General features: G+C 31.9%; 1 protein-coding gene and 1 long non-coding RNA gene across 2 annotated transcripts; both read left to right on the forward strand.

Moving 5' to 3' along the window:
* Positions 1 to 8,067: 8,067 nt before the first annotated feature.
* On the forward strand, positions 8,068 to 13,282 carry LOC107947987 (probable disease resistance protein At4g27220). The gene is made up of 4 exons (XM_041111154.1): positions 8,068 to 8,306; positions 8,407 to 8,475; positions 9,507 to 12,344; positions 12,434 to 13,282. The coding sequence occupies exons 3-4, from the start codon at positions 9,579 to 9,581 to the stop codon at positions 13,280 to 13,282; spliced, it is 3,615 nt and encodes a 1,204-aa protein (XP_040967088.1). The 5' UTR covers positions 8,068 to 8,306; positions 8,407 to 8,475; positions 9,507 to 9,578.
* A 1,175-nt stretch (positions 13,283 to 14,457) lies between these two features.
* LOC121227923 (uncharacterized) lies at positions 14,458 to 15,354 on the forward strand. The gene is made up of 2 exons (XR_005925458.1): positions 14,458 to 14,781; positions 15,123 to 15,354. It is a non-coding gene; the product is annotated as an uncharacterized lncRNA (long non-coding RNA).
* The last annotated feature ends 237 nt before the right edge of the window (positions 15,355 to 15,591 follow it).

The following is a 15,591-nucleotide window of genomic DNA, read 5'->3' on the forward strand; positions in this document are numbered from 1 at the left end:
TGTCCAATTTTGGAAAATTGTCTTTTCTTTCTTCACCACCAATCATCAGAAGCAAACCGTAATAAGTCAAGGTTTACATTGTGTTGCAGGCAAGCCAATCAGTTGATGAAGTTAATGGAGAAACTACATTTCCAATTGGTCGTGATATAGATTGGTATAAAAATTTCAATTGAATGCCATTTCTTTATTAAAAGGAGTACAAAAGTGGTAGCCATGTAGACTAGCATAAGCATTCAATTGAATCCCATTTCTTTCTTACGAGATTAATTTCAATGATTAATATATTAAAAAACCCTTAAACATGTCCTTAAATTTTTTATTTGCCTTCATCCTCATGAGTTGCAGTTTTCTCACCTTCGTCTTTCTCTCACCCAACACTGCCGAGAACAACTTCTCATCTTCCATCCTATGCTGATGACTAAAATTTGAATCCTCTTCAGAATCCAGCGGCTCTTCGACTAAGTCTAGCATTACAGAACGTAAATATAAATATTTTGTTTCTTTACAAGTCCTTCCAAAAGATAACAAAGTCTTTGCCGATTTTCTTAGCGAATATGGACTCTTCCCAGCTTTAGAAGAAAGGAAGGCTTGGTTAATGACAATTTCAACCTTCAGTCTAGCTTTCCTTTAGTACTCTTGGGTTCTTCTAAGCTACCTTCAAGTTTCAAATAAATGTGAATTAATCCATATGTTTTAAAACAAAGGGTAAATTCCACTACTAGTCCCTCAATTATATCTCATTTAATAAAAAAAAGTTATAATTTGATGACTAACATTTTTAAAATTATTTTTTGTCGCCGACCAATAAATGACTAAAAGTTACACTTTTTTAGTTTCTCCATTTTTGTTCCCTAGGTCTTGTGGAAACAACTGAAGGTTTTGTGATGCGTTCCATGCTGTTGAAAAACATCTTTCAAAACTAATTTCATTTAGACTTGTGAAATTAACTTTGATGTCATTCTTTTAGTAAAAAAAAATACGAAATATACAAAAAAAATTTCTTTTTCAAGTTCCATAAAAAAAATTATTTTTTGTTGACTTGAAATAGTTGCCAAGCAACAAGCATAAGTGGCTACGGAAGTGGTACTTCTGCAAGCGTTGTGATTAGCAAAAAGAAAATATGAAACAATTACAACAGTGAACCTAAATATATCACACTCCAATGATGATTCCTTACTCTTGTACCTTCAAAGATTAGATCACTCACCACAAAGTTCTCCAAGCCACTAAATTCTCCCTTGGAGAACTTTGTTTGTAAAATCATAATGCAAAAGTTTACAATCACAAATGCACTTTCATAAATAATGTTCCTCACATATAAATGGTCTTAATAATTAGTGCATCAACCTATAATTTTATATTTTACATTATTTTTGCATATATTAAAAATATTATGTTAAATTCAGATTCATTACAATCTCATTTTTTAATTACATGACTACTAAGTGAGTATTTTTTATTTAAAAATGTGACATTAATAAAATTGACAAAAATAAATTAACGATGTCAACAATTATACTTGATTTTCAAATTTGAAAAGTAAACGGATTAAATTCTTGAAAATAAAAGTATAAACACTAAATTACAAATATATGAAGTGTACATAAACTTATGACATATTTTAACCATTATACTACAAAATATTTATTATTAATATATTTATAATTGTAATAAATATTTATTATTAAAATATTAATATAGAATATTTTCAATAATATGTAAATAATATTATTTAAAATTATTATTTTTAAAATTTATTATTAAAATAAAATTAAAATATTAAATAATTTATTAAAATAATAAATTATATTTATTATATCACTAAATATAAATACTTAAATATGTATTTTAATAATATTAAAAAATATAATATTTTAAATATTTTTAAAAATAAAAATAAAAATTATTATAATATTAAACTTAATTTAAAATAATTTTTATATAAAAATAAAATTATCCATAAATAAACTCTTTCGTAATTCGTCCTCATCATTTCATGTCATGTGACTGTTAATTCCCAAACAAATGCACAGGTCATTGGCAAACCAACCAGAACCAACTTGCAGCAAAGGAAGATTCCCCTTTCCTTTTCAATCCACTAAAATACAGAAACAAAAACAAATACTCAGATTTAGATCCAATATTGTAACAATCTCATAATTAAGGCACCAAATCCACTCACGCAATTACTGAAACTTCAAGGAAAATGTGAGAGCATCGATTTATTATTTTTTTAATGACTTAATTGCAATATAATTAATCCATAAACTTTAAATTATTTTAATTATATATCCAAATTAATCGGGTTATATCAATTAAGTTTTTTTATTACTAAAATTATTAATTTAATGGAAAATTATCTCTCGAGACTCTCTCTCAATTTTAAAATTGAGCAAACTAGTCCCTCTCAAAAAAATTAAAGCAATTTAAACACTATTAAATTTGAAAGTAAGCAATTGAAGACAATTAATCACAAATTAAATTACTATTAAATTTGAAAGTAAGCAATTGAAGACAATTAATCACAAATTAAATTACTTTGATTTTTTTAAAAGGACTACAGAGGTTGTTTTAGCCAGTTTAATTGTTAAATTACATGTTAGATCTTATGTGACATGATTTAAAATAATTTTTTTTAAATAAATATTGTAAAAAATAGATGTTTTATAAATATTAATTTTGAGATTTTCGAAGTTTTTACATTGTTTACCTTTTTTTTTTAATTTTACTTAAAATTGTTTTTATTTTTAAAAATCATGCAACATCATTCTATTTATTTAAAATTTTTATTTTAAATTTCGTTACATAATATTTGATGTGTCATTTAATGATTTTAATAACAAAAAGACATATATGATTAATAGTTTGGATGTAATTAAAACGTAGGGACCAATTTAAATCCCACTTCAATAATTTTTTTTTTTGACAAACACTTCAATAATATTAGTTTGCGGTAAGTGGGGCCATTTTTTCAAATAGGAAAAAAAAAAGCACGGGGTGACTGGTAAACCAATCAGCACCAACTTGTTGCAAAGGAAGATTCCCCTTTCCGTTCCAATCCTCTAAAATACAATTAGAAAAACAAATCCTCATAATTTAGATCTAAGACTGCAGTAATCTCATAACACAAATCCTTTGGCTACTAAACCAAGAAAATCCAGTTGTGTTTCCGAGTGGTTGAATCTTCCAGGCAGATAAACTTCCATTTCTTTCTGAAAGTTGTTGATACGAGTCACAAAAGCCCAAATTCTTGAGGGCAAGGCCCAATAAGAAGATTCCAAGCCCAATCAAGAAATACACCCATACTTAGTTGAAAATCAGGCCAAATTGTCAAAGTGGCCCAAGTTGTAAAGTTTTATTTTTACCCATACTTAGTTGAAAATCAAGCCAAATTGTCAAAGTGGCCCAAGTTGTAAAGTTTTATTTTTATTTATTTATTTATTTATTTTACTTAGTTTAAATTTTTATATTCAGTCCAAGGGTCCCAAATAAAATACCCTTGGCCGAATTTCCATATTAAAATAATTAGGAGTTTTTTTTTAGTTTTAGTTTTAGTGTTCTAATTAAATTAGGAAAACATTTGAAAGGCCTATTTATATGGCTTGGCCAGCCACCCTACATTACATTACAATTACATTGAAAATTTCAGATTTGATTTGAGTGAAAATTCTCTTTGAGTTCTTCAAGGATTTTCTCTTGAGTTTTATTTAGAAGTTGTTTTAACAATCTTTTTGATTGTGGGAGCCATCTTCAACCTTCTTCTTGCCATTGATATTCTTTGGAGGGGAGATTAGAGCCGTTTGAAGGGAGTTGTGAGATCTTTCGAGATTTCAAGGCTTCTTAGGACTTATCTTTTAATTTCTTACTGTCAATTCTTTCTTTATTTCTACTTGTGCTGAATCATTATCTAATCTATTTTCTGTTCTTATTGTGTTTTCAGCCTTTTTCTATCTTAAGGAATCAGCCCAAAAATCCCCAATTTCTAGGTTTTTCCATACTCTTTTTGGGTGAAATTAGATTGTCGAAATTTGGGGAAAACTATCTTGGTGTTCAATTGGGCAGAATCACAATCTCCTTGAGGGTTTCAAGAACCCTAACACTTATTTCTATTCTCAATTTGATTCTTTGCTGATTTGGGGATTTTATTTCAGATCTGAAAATTCAAAAATCTAATCTTTTAATTTTCTGTTTCGTTTCAGATCTAATTGTTTAGGGTTTTCGTAGGAGTTTCTCGTGACTTGACAACTCGATCTTGGTCCGCGCGCAACCCCGTATCATTTGGTATCAGATTTTGGGCGTTTTGGGTGTTCTTGGTTGATTTCTAAACTGATCTCTATTTTTTAAAGCATAAACAGCAGTTTTACCCAGAAAAATTGTTCAAAAAAATTCATTTGAGTGGGTAAACGTTGTCCGATTGATCTGAAATTTTACATACATGTGTTTGGCATTGTGATTGAATATAAAAAAATTATTCCCGCAAAAAAATCAGTCAAAAAGTCAAAAAAATCGAAAAAGACGAAATCCAATAAAAATTTAAAAAAATTCAGCGGGTTGAGTTTGGTGCCCAAACTTTCCAGATCAAAAATTAAATATTTAAGGACATTCGAGATTTAATTTTGTGATTTTTTGAGATCAGGAACACCTCGAACGAAGTTGTCAAGTTACTCCACAGTTTTTCGGGTTTTCTGTTTTCAGCAATTTTTATTGATTCTTAGCTGTAGGTTTTCATTTGTTTGCTTTTTATTATCCTTTTAAAATATCTAACACCTTGTTTCTTGTGTTAGTAGGATTTAAACGTGTGCACAATCCTTCCTCGGTGCAACACGAATCACTTGGTGTCTCGTCAGTTTTTGGCATCCTAGTGCAAATTAGGATTCTTTGGTAGTTTGGTTCACACTCTCTAATTGGTTGATATAAACTCTGATAAAGAACTCACAAGATTGAATTCGACCTCATTGAGAATTTGATTTTTCTTTTTGAGTGATTAATGGTGAGGTTTGCTAACTTTTATTTTTGAGTGTTGAGTTTTTATTTTTTACAGGTTTTGAAGATGTCTAAAGGTGATAATAATGATACACTTATGAAAGTCCAACAACAGTTAGACAGACATACTGCTGCAATCACACAAATAAATGCTACACTTCAAGCATTGAATACTACTTTGAATGAGGTACGAGTGAATCAAAAACATCAATATCGAGATCCAATTAAGGAAGATAGGGATAACCAGCCCCATAGGTGCAACCCTCAACGTGTCCCTAGAATGGATGATGATTGTCATGATCATGGACAATCATCTTTGGCAAAACCAAAGAGTGAGCAGCAACGAGAACATCTCTTTCATACTCGCTGCCACGTACAAGGTAAGCTTTGTAGAGTTATTATTGATGGTGAAAGTTGCTCGAACATAGCCAGCACGACGATGGTGGAAAAGCTTTGCTTAACCACTACCAAGCATCCACAACCTTATCAACTACAAGGGCTTAGCAACGAAGGCCAATTTAGGGTCACTCAACAAGTGCGCATCGCCTTTTCTATCGGTAAGTATCAAGACGAAGTTGTGTGCGACGTAATGCCTATTCAAGCCTGCCATTTGTTGCTAGGAGAACCGTGGCAACTGGATCGAAAAGTCACTCACGATGGTCGTACCAATAGGTATTCTTTCAAGCATCAAGGAAAGAAACTCACCTTAGTGCCGCTCACTCTAGAACAAGTCCATGAGAACCAAATCAAACTGAAAAATTCTGTTAAAACAAGTGAGGAAAAAGAAAAAGAGAATGAAAAAGAGAAAAAAGAGATTGAGAGTGAAAAAGAAATTGAAGAAAGAAGAGAAAATGAATTAGAAAAAGAAACAAAAGAAAAAGACGTGGAAAGGGTAGTGAGGAATGTTTCCACTAACCAAGATATGAATTTTTCTTGTGTTGCTACTTTTCAGGTTCCCGAAAGATCGAAAGATAACTTTCAACTTCAATACCTCTCAAATGAAAGACACTTTCATACGATCAACTTAAGCAAAGATGAAAACACACTACATGATCCCGAAGGTAAGCGAGGTAAGGAAATTTTAGAAACCGAGTCCAGCGCAGATTTGAAAATTATTGATAAAACTTTTGGTGACTTAGTTCTTAAAAGATCCCCTCATTTTGATCCGATTAATTGTTACTCTTCGATTGTGGTTAATAAAGTCATTACGAAAAGAAGCGTGATTTGTTATTCTCTTGATTTACCTTGTGTAAAATCCTTGAATTTGTCCAAATCTGTTTTGGAGAATAAGGTAACGAAATTTTCCAAATTTGTTTTCAATTTATATTCGTGCCTTAAACAGTTTATGTGGTTGTACATGAAGTTTGAGTTCCATTTGACAAACGTTAACTCAACAACGAAGATTCGACTACACTATGCCCCCGATGAGCGAAGGTTTGTTTTAAATGAAAAAGGTAAAATCGACCCTTATTCTTCTGCTTATCGAGGTAAGATGCTTGAAACCTTTGAAACACTTTTGTACTCCTCGGATAGTGATAAAGATCGTGTTGATGAACACTTAGATCGAAACGTGCTTGACTGTCCTATTTTATTTATTGATGATCTATCTGTTTTGATAGTTGATAAAAAGATTCTTGTTTTTGATAATGCATGTGTGAGTGAATCTATAGACCGTCGGTTAATGCATGGTATGATTATGCAACTCTGTGAACCATGTGAATCTTTTCAAATACCTACTTGTGACGATTATGTTTACCATTTGATTTATTACTCGCAATTTATTCATGGTTTGTGGGAACAATGTGAGACGACTGAATGCCTTAAAACATGTCCATCTTTGTTTCAAATATTTGACGAGGCAGTGGTGAGTAAATTAGATTGTTTGCATGGTAATCTGAATCTGTCCATTCACATGCGTTATACCTGTTCTATTATGCTTATGATTGGACTACAAGCTTATTTCCGTTGCTATTTACTATCTCATGGCTATTCTTCTCAGTGGACTCAATTGCCATTAGTCCCGTTCGATAGAGGAAAGTCGAGTTCATTTGATTTTTTAGATTCGAGGACGAATCTTTTTGAGGAAGGGGGAATGATACGAGTCACAAAAGCCCAAATTCTTGAGGGCAAGGCCCAATAAGAAGATTCCAAGCCCAATCAAGAAATCCACCCATACTTAGTTGAAAATCAGGCCAAATTGTCAAAGTGGCCCAAGTTGTAAAGTTTTATTTTTATTTATTTATTTATTTATTTTACTTAGTTTAAATTTTTATATTCAGTCCAAGAGTCCCAAATAAAAGACCCTTGGCCGAATTTCCATATTAAAATAATTAGGAGTTTTTTTTTAGTTTTAGTTTTAGTGTTCTAATTAAATTAGGAAAACATTTGAAAGGCCTATTTATATGGCTTGGCCAGCCACCCTACATTACATTACAATTACATTGAAAATTTCAGATTTGATTTGAGTGAAAATTCTCTTTGAGTTCTTCAAGGATTTTCTCTTGAGTTTTATTTAGAAGTTGTTTTAACAATCTTTTTGATTGTGGGAGCCATCTTCAACCTTCTTCTTGCCATTGATATTCTTTGGAGGGGAGATTAGAGCCGTTTGAAGGGAGTTGTGAGATCTTTCGAGATTTCAAGGCTTCTTAGGACTTATCTTTTAATTTCTTACTGTCAATTCTTTCTTTATTTCTACTTGTGCTGAATCATTATCTAATCTATTTTCTGTTCTTATTGTGTTTTCAGCCTTTTTCTATCTTAAGGAATCAGCCCAAAAATCCCCAATTTCTAGGGTTTTTCCATACTCTTTTTGGGTGAAATTAGATTGTCGAAATTTGGGGAAAACTATATTGGTGTTCAATTGGGCAGAATCACAATCTCCTTGAGGGTTTCAAGAACCCTAACACTTATTTCTATTCTCAATTTGATTCTTTGCTGATTTGGGGATTTTATTTCAGATCTAAAAATTCAAAAATCTAATCTTTTAATTTTCTGTTTCGTTTCAGATCTAATTGTTTAGGGTTTTCGTAGGAGTTTCTCGTGACTTGACAACTCGATCTTGGTCCGCGCGCAACCCCGTATCAGTTGTGTTTCCATTTCTTTCCGAGTGGTTCAACCTTGATTTCTACTTTGTTCTTTTTTCTTTTTATTTCGCTTTCTTCAAGTTCCTTTCTTTTTGTAGTCAGTTTTACTTACTTTTGCTCAAAAAAAAAAAACTTACTTTTGCTCAAAAAAGAAAAAAAAAACCCAGCCTTCAAATCCCTTTTGATTGATTTGAAGTAGTAAGAATCTTCTCAACACAAAGTGTATAGTTTGATTTTGAGGTAAATCTATTTATATTTGTATTTATATATATATAAATTAAATTTGTTATATATTTTTTTTGATCTCATCTCATCTCATCTTTTTATGTTCTTCTTGAAGCAAATTAGAGGTAAAGGAGTGTTTGGATTGACGATCAAATTCTTGGAGTTACAACTTCATTTTGAAGTGGTAAGTGGATATGTTTCCATCATTCTTATAACTAATTATATGCCTTTTTTATTTATAATTACATCACATTACACACATGTATATGATTTTATTTAGGGATGAAGGTTGGATCAAATTGAGTCGAAAATTTTTAAATTAATCGAGTTGATGAGTCTCATTTTATCATCCTCGAATCGAGTAAAATTATTAGAGTTAAATTAAAAAAATTAAGCATATCAAATTAAAATATTGTTACCGTATGACTAATTACATGTTAAACCAATTAAATTTAAAACTATATATATTTGAAATTTTTTTAAAATGAAATAAATAAAACTTCAATCATTAATTAATTTATTTAGGTTACAAAATTATTATTTTAGAAAATTTTTTAAAATTATTAAAAAATTAGAAATTTTAAAATATTTTAAAATTTTGAAAATTATTTTATTTTTATTTTTTGTAATTTTTTTCAAAGAAACCAATATGTTCATTTTCAAAATTGATAGGGATTAAAGGTGTATTTACGCCAATCTATTATTCGAATTGTAAAATTTAAATCGATTCAATTAATTTAAAATTTACTTTTTTCAAATCGAATCGAGTTTTACCCACTCTTAATTTTATAAATTTAAATGAATTGACAAAAATAAAACAAAGAAAATGAAATAAAAGCTATAAAGTTCATTTCATTAAATAAAATAGAGAAACCAATTCTATATGTTCTATATCTGCTAGATTTTATCACAAACGGAAATATTTTATATTAAAAATATATTTATAAATATGTCAACTGGTTTTGTGATTGATTCTTAAATATTAAATAAAAGTATGAAAAGATAAAAATACCCTTATATTAATATTAAAATAATATTAATTATTTTTTAAAGTAAAAGTATTTTAATTATTTTACGATCGAGTTAGTGTTTAATTGACTTGTGACACTAACTTAATCAAACACTTTATATATAATTATTTTACATCTAGTTTTCAAGTCATGATTTTTTTTATTAAGTTTCTAATAATATTCGCATTTTGTGTTATGTTTTCAGCTGGACTAAGCTGGAAGAATAGCCCATTGATTCTCAGACTTCGAATCCTTCTTCAATTTGAGCTTGTCAAGCATGGGTTGCGGATTTTGTGAGGCTGCTCTTTCTAACACAGTTGGAACACTGGTTGTGGACTGTGTGGTGAAGCCGGTAGGACGTCAACTTGATTATGTCCGTCGCTTTCAAGACAATGTTGAAAAGCTCCTAAAGAAAAAGCGTGAACTTGCAGATGCACGAAAGCGTCTACAACATGAGATTGAGGAAGCTAAAAACCGGCTTCTACTAATTGAAGATGATGTACATAACTTACAATCAAGGGCAGACGAAACACTGTCGGATATGGGAACTCTGGAGGAGGAAATCCAACTGAATAAGAGGTGTCTCAATTGGTGTCCTAATTGGAGTTGGAGATATCAATTAAGCAAGAAAGCAATGAAGAAAATCCAGGAGCTTTTGGACAAATTTGGTGAACTTGGACCAGTCGATTACCGTGATCTTACTGCCCTTCCCACTATAGACTTCCTATGTTCTAAGGAATTTGTGGTTTTGGAATCTTCGAAGGCTGCTTTCAATCAAATCATTGAAGCCTTAAAAGATGAGAATATCAACATGATTGGGTTGTGGGGGATGGGAGGGGTGGGCAAGACCACCCTGGCTCGTGAAGTTGGAAGTCAAGCTCAAAAACTGAATTTGTTTGACAAAGTTGTGATTACGGTTGTGTCTCAAAATCCAAAATTTGAGACAATTAAAAATGAAATTGCACAATACATACGCTTTGATATGAAGAATGAACAAGGAAGAAGATCAGAGCAAGACTTATGGTTAAGGCTGAAGAATGAACCGAGGATTCTTATCATCCTTGATGATATTTGGGAATCTATCAACTTAAAGAAGATAGGAATTCCAATTGGGGATGATCATAAAGGCTGCAAAGTTCTTTTAACAACACGCCGTCAACAAGTATGTCGAGCTATGGATTGTCAAAACGTGGTACAACTTGGCTGTTTGGATGATGATGAAGCTTGGACTCTGTTTGAAAAGAAAGCAGGTCTAGATGACTTTTCTGATGATTCTATTAGAACCCCAGCAAAGAAAATTGTCAAAAAGTGTGGGGGTTTGCCTATAGCTATAGTTCCGCTGGCAAGTGCCTTGAAAGGTAAAACCCATCATGAGTGGCAAGCTGCATACCGGAGACTCAAAGATCGTAGATTGACTGAAATTGAGGATGTTGAAGAAAATGCCTATGTATGTCTTGAGGCGAGCTTCGACTACTTGAAGAATATGGAGACCAAGACATGTTTCTTGTTGTGCTCTTTATTTCCTGAAGATGATGAGATTTATGTGGAGAACTTGGTAGGATATGCATGGGGACTGGAGTTGTATAAAGGCATGGACTCAATTAAAGATGTTAGAAGTGAAGTGCTTGCATCAATTGAGGCCCTCAAGAACTCCGGTTTGTTGCTAGATTGCGGAGAAAGGCATGTCAAAATTCATGATGTGGTTCGCCAATTTGCTTTGTGGATAGCATCTTCAAGAAAGGAGATTTCTTTTGGGACTGTTGAAACACTCCCGATGGATGAAAGTTTCAAGTATTACACAGCAATCTCCTTCGAAACTGATCAAACGGATGAACTTCCTAAAGAAGTGGGTTTTCCATACCTCAAACTTCTTTTACATGGTGGCAATCGTTTGACGGAAACTTCAAGCGAATTCTTTGAGGGTATGAAGGCATTACAAGTTTGTGCTTTGAATTATCGATTGATATCTCTGGCTGCATTTAAGTTTAATATGAACCTTCGAACTTTGTGTTTGATTGATTGTGAACTCTCGGACATCTCGATGCTTGGGAAACTGAAGTCACTTCATATTCTCTCTTTAAGTCGATCTGATGTCACTGAATTACCGACTGAAGCTGGTGATTTGGAAAATCTAAGACGGTTGGATTTATCGTATTGCTATAATCTACGACGAATCGCTCCTAATTTAATACAAAGATTGTCCAATTTAGAAGAACTATACTTGCATGGTTGTAGTTCATTAAAATGGGCGACTGAGAATTCAACTAAAAAGGAAAGCTATTCCAGCCTATCAGAGTTGAATTCATTGCCAGAGTGGATTGTAATATCATTGGATATTTCTTCTAAACATCTTCCAGATGGCTTTGTGTTTCGTAGATTTTGGAGCTTTGATTTTTGCATTGGCATAAGAAGAGAAAGTTGGTATGAAAAGAGGCACCTTGAAATTTGTCCAATCTCAAGATCTTTGAGAATCGGTAAGTCTGTAGATGCATGCAAGCAACTATTTGAAGATGTAGAATCTCTTGAATTGGGTGATGTGAAGGGTCACCCAAACCTTATTCCGAGCTTGGACTTGGGATTTAGTAAGTTGACTTCTCTAGATCTTCGATGGTGTAACTCTATGCAATGCCTAATAGATGCATCAAAGCAACAGGTGCCAATCACTGCATTCTCTAATTTGAGAAAGTTATCATTAAGTAGGATGTTTGATTTGGAAGAGATGTGCAATGTTCCCCAGCCGCAAGGTTTTTTACAAAAGCTTGAAGAGGTTAAAGTTGAAGGTTGTTATAATATGCAAGTTTTATTCCCGATTGTTGAATTTAGGGGCATAGAACAAGAAGGGCCCAGTCATCATTTAAGCCTCCAAAGTCTGAAGATTGTTGAAATAGAGGGATGCGTTAATTTGAAATATATCTTCCCAATGTCAGTTGCTAATAGCCTTGGGCAATTGCATACTTTGAAGATAAAGAGTTGCTCACAATTGGAAGATATAATCCAAGACAGACCATTGGCATACAAATGTCTACTCCAAAGTCTAAGGGATGTATGTGTGTCTCATTGCAACTTGACATCTCTTTTCCTTATTGTTCTATGGTCAAAGATTGGGAAATTTGATTATACTTTTCATTTCAGGTTTCGTTGATTGATTTGCCTCAATTGAAAGGAAGGGATGTGAACGACATTATGTTCACACAATCATCTTTGCAGAAGTTAAAAGTGCACAATTGTCCATGCATTAGCACAAGAAGAGAAAGTTGGTACGAAAAGAGGGACCTTGAAACTTGTTCAATCTCAAGATCTTTGAGAATCGATAAGTCTGAAGATGCATGCAAGCAACTATTTGAAGATGTAGAATCTCTTGAATTGGATAATGTGGAGGGTCACCCAAAACTTATTCCGAGCTTGGACTTGGGATTTAGTAAGTTGACTTCTCTAGATCTTGGTTGTTACCACTCTAAGCAATGCCTAATTGATGCATCAAAGCAACAGGTGCCAATCATTGCATTCTCTAATTTGAGAAAGTTATCCTTAAGTGATATGTTTGATTTGGAAGAGATGTGCAATGTTCCCCAGCTGCAAGGTTTTTTACAAAAGCTTGAAGAGGTTAAAGTTGAAAGTTGTTATAATATGCAAGTTTTATTCCCGATTGTTGAATTGAGGAGCATAGAACAAGAAGGGCACAGTCGTCATTTAAGCCTCCAAAATCTGAAGATTGTTGAAATAGAGGGATGCGATAATTTGAAATATATCTTCCCAATGTCAGTTGCTAATAGCCTTGGGCAATTGCATAGTTTGAAGATAAAGAGTTGCTCGCAATTGGAAGATATAATCCAAGACCGACCAGTGGCATACAAATGTCTACTCCAAAGTCTAAGGGATGTATGTGTATCTCATTGCAATAACTTGACATCTGTTTTCCTTATTGTCCTATGGTCAAAGATTGGGAAATTTGATTATGCTTTTCATTTCAGGTTTCATTGATTGACTAGCCTCAATTGAAAAGAAAGGATAGAAACGACATCGTGCTGACATCACCATCTTTGCACAATTTAAAAGTGAAAGATTGTCCTCAATTGACACCTTTTATCGTTTCAACAAATATACAAGTAAGATCTTCTTATATATATTATTTATTAAAATTGTAACCTTTTGATTTTATTTTTTGTATAAAATAAATAAATGCATGTATAACTCTTTTAAAAATAGTTTTCATTTTAGAACTTTGTTCTAAAAACTAATCTAAATAAACCTTTAAATACTTTAGTTAATTACAATACCAATTAGTAGCATAAAAACTAATCTATATGATAAAAATATATATAGTTTAAAAAGAATAAATTGTTTAAGACATTTTAGTCTCTTTTATATATATATATATTGCAAACACTATCTAGTGCTACGTAATATTATTTATGTTGTGTTTTTGCACCATATTTTTGGAGATTTTTCATTTTTTTTGTAATTTATGATTATTTGAGTTGAACAGTAAACTTTTTAAAAATTTGAATTATTTGATTATAAAAGATTGAAAAAGAAATCTTGTGCTTATTCTTAAAGGAGAGAATCTAGTTTTGAATATTAGTGTTCAAACTTAAAGATTCTATTAAGTAAAATAAATTAAACCTTAATTTTAATAAAATAAATTGTTAAAATAATGATAGGTGTGAAGTGAATGGCTTTGAACAGTTTGAAATTGATGATTGATGATATGTTTATAGGATTTGGAGTTCTCGGAGATGACAAAAAAGAAGCAAATAAGCAACGTGACAGTCCCTGATGGGAGAGGAGGAACATCAACATGTACGGAATATTTCACAATTTCCAATTTTGAAGAGTTATTTGAATATTCTGGGTATAATCTTTCAAGTCTGAAGGTCCTAAGCTTGTCCAAACTAACTGAATTGCGAGTGATATGGAGTGCTTTCATCCAAGTTGAACACTTCAAAAATCTAAGTAAATTGACAGTCCAAGACTGCAGAAGGTTAAGATACATCTTCTCACCTACCATCGCTCGAAATTTGCCACAATTGTGGAATTTGGATATATCTGACTGTGAGGAATTGGAGCAAATAATTGAGAAGGATCAAACTCCATCACAACATCATCTCCAACCTATTTGCTTCCCTAAATTGAGTTGGATTAGAATCTTTAACTGTGAAAACTTGAAATATTTGTTCCCATTAACTCTTGCTCATGGCGGCCTTCCAAACCTAGGTGGATTATACCTTGAAAGGGTCACCAAATTAGAGCAGGTGTTTGAAGGAGATGAGTCAAATGTGAGTAAGGACGAAGAGAAAGTGATACACCTACCTGAATTAACCGACTTAGTGCTTGATAACCTACCAAACCTCGTGAGCTTCAGCCCTGTTGGTTATCATTTTGTTTTCCCATCTTTGGAGATTTTAACTGTAAGAGGCTGTCCCAACATAAACACAAGATTTAGTGTTGATTCAAAGAGATCAGTGCATGCCAAAACACAGGTACACTACTCTTCCAAAATAATAAGCTTTAAAACAAAAGTTCATCCATTGAATTATTTTCTCTATGTATTCTTCCAAACACTTTATTTACTAAGCTTTAATTTCTATGCATTAATGCAATATTTTTATTTTGGCTAAATGAAACTGCATCAACTGTATATGGTTTCTGTTGGCTGTCAGTATTTCTTTCTAGATATCATTGTTGCATTATTAATTTCAATTCACAATTGTTGTTCTTAATATGTCATCCTTTGTCCAATTTTGGAGAACTGGCTTTGCTTTCTTCATCATCAACCATCAAAAGCAAAGAGAAATAAGTGAAGGTTTAATTTGCTTTGCAGGCAAGCCAATCAGTTGATGAAATTATAGTGGAAGAATCTGCTACAGCTCAAGAAACTGCATGGCCAATTGCTAGTGATATAGAATATGATAGTAATTTTTCTATTTGAAAATTAAGCATTGTGAATGTTTAAATTGAATGCCATGTATTTGTTATTATGTAAATTTAAAAACATCAATAATGTTAATATCAAAAACATTACAGAACGTAAATATAAAAATTTTGTTTCTTTACAAGTCCTTACAAAACAACATAAATACACGTGATATGTGTTGGATAAAGTGAATTCATAACACATTAGCCCAAATAAATGTGAATTAATCCATATGTTTAAAAAAGATAAGGGTAAATTACATAATTAATCCCTCAATTATGTGTCATTTAATGAAAAGAGTTACAATTTGGCCACAACGTTTTTGAAATTAGATTTTTCACCCAACTATTAAATAGCTAACAATCACACTTTTTTA

The sequence above is a fragment of the Gossypium hirsutum genome, chromosome A04, assembly GCF_007990345.1.
Source record: "Gossypium hirsutum isolate 1008001.06 chromosome A04, Gossypium_hirsutum_v2.1, whole genome shotgun sequence".
NCBI lineage: Eukaryota > Viridiplantae > Streptophyta > Magnoliopsida > Malvales > Malvaceae > Gossypium > Gossypium hirsutum.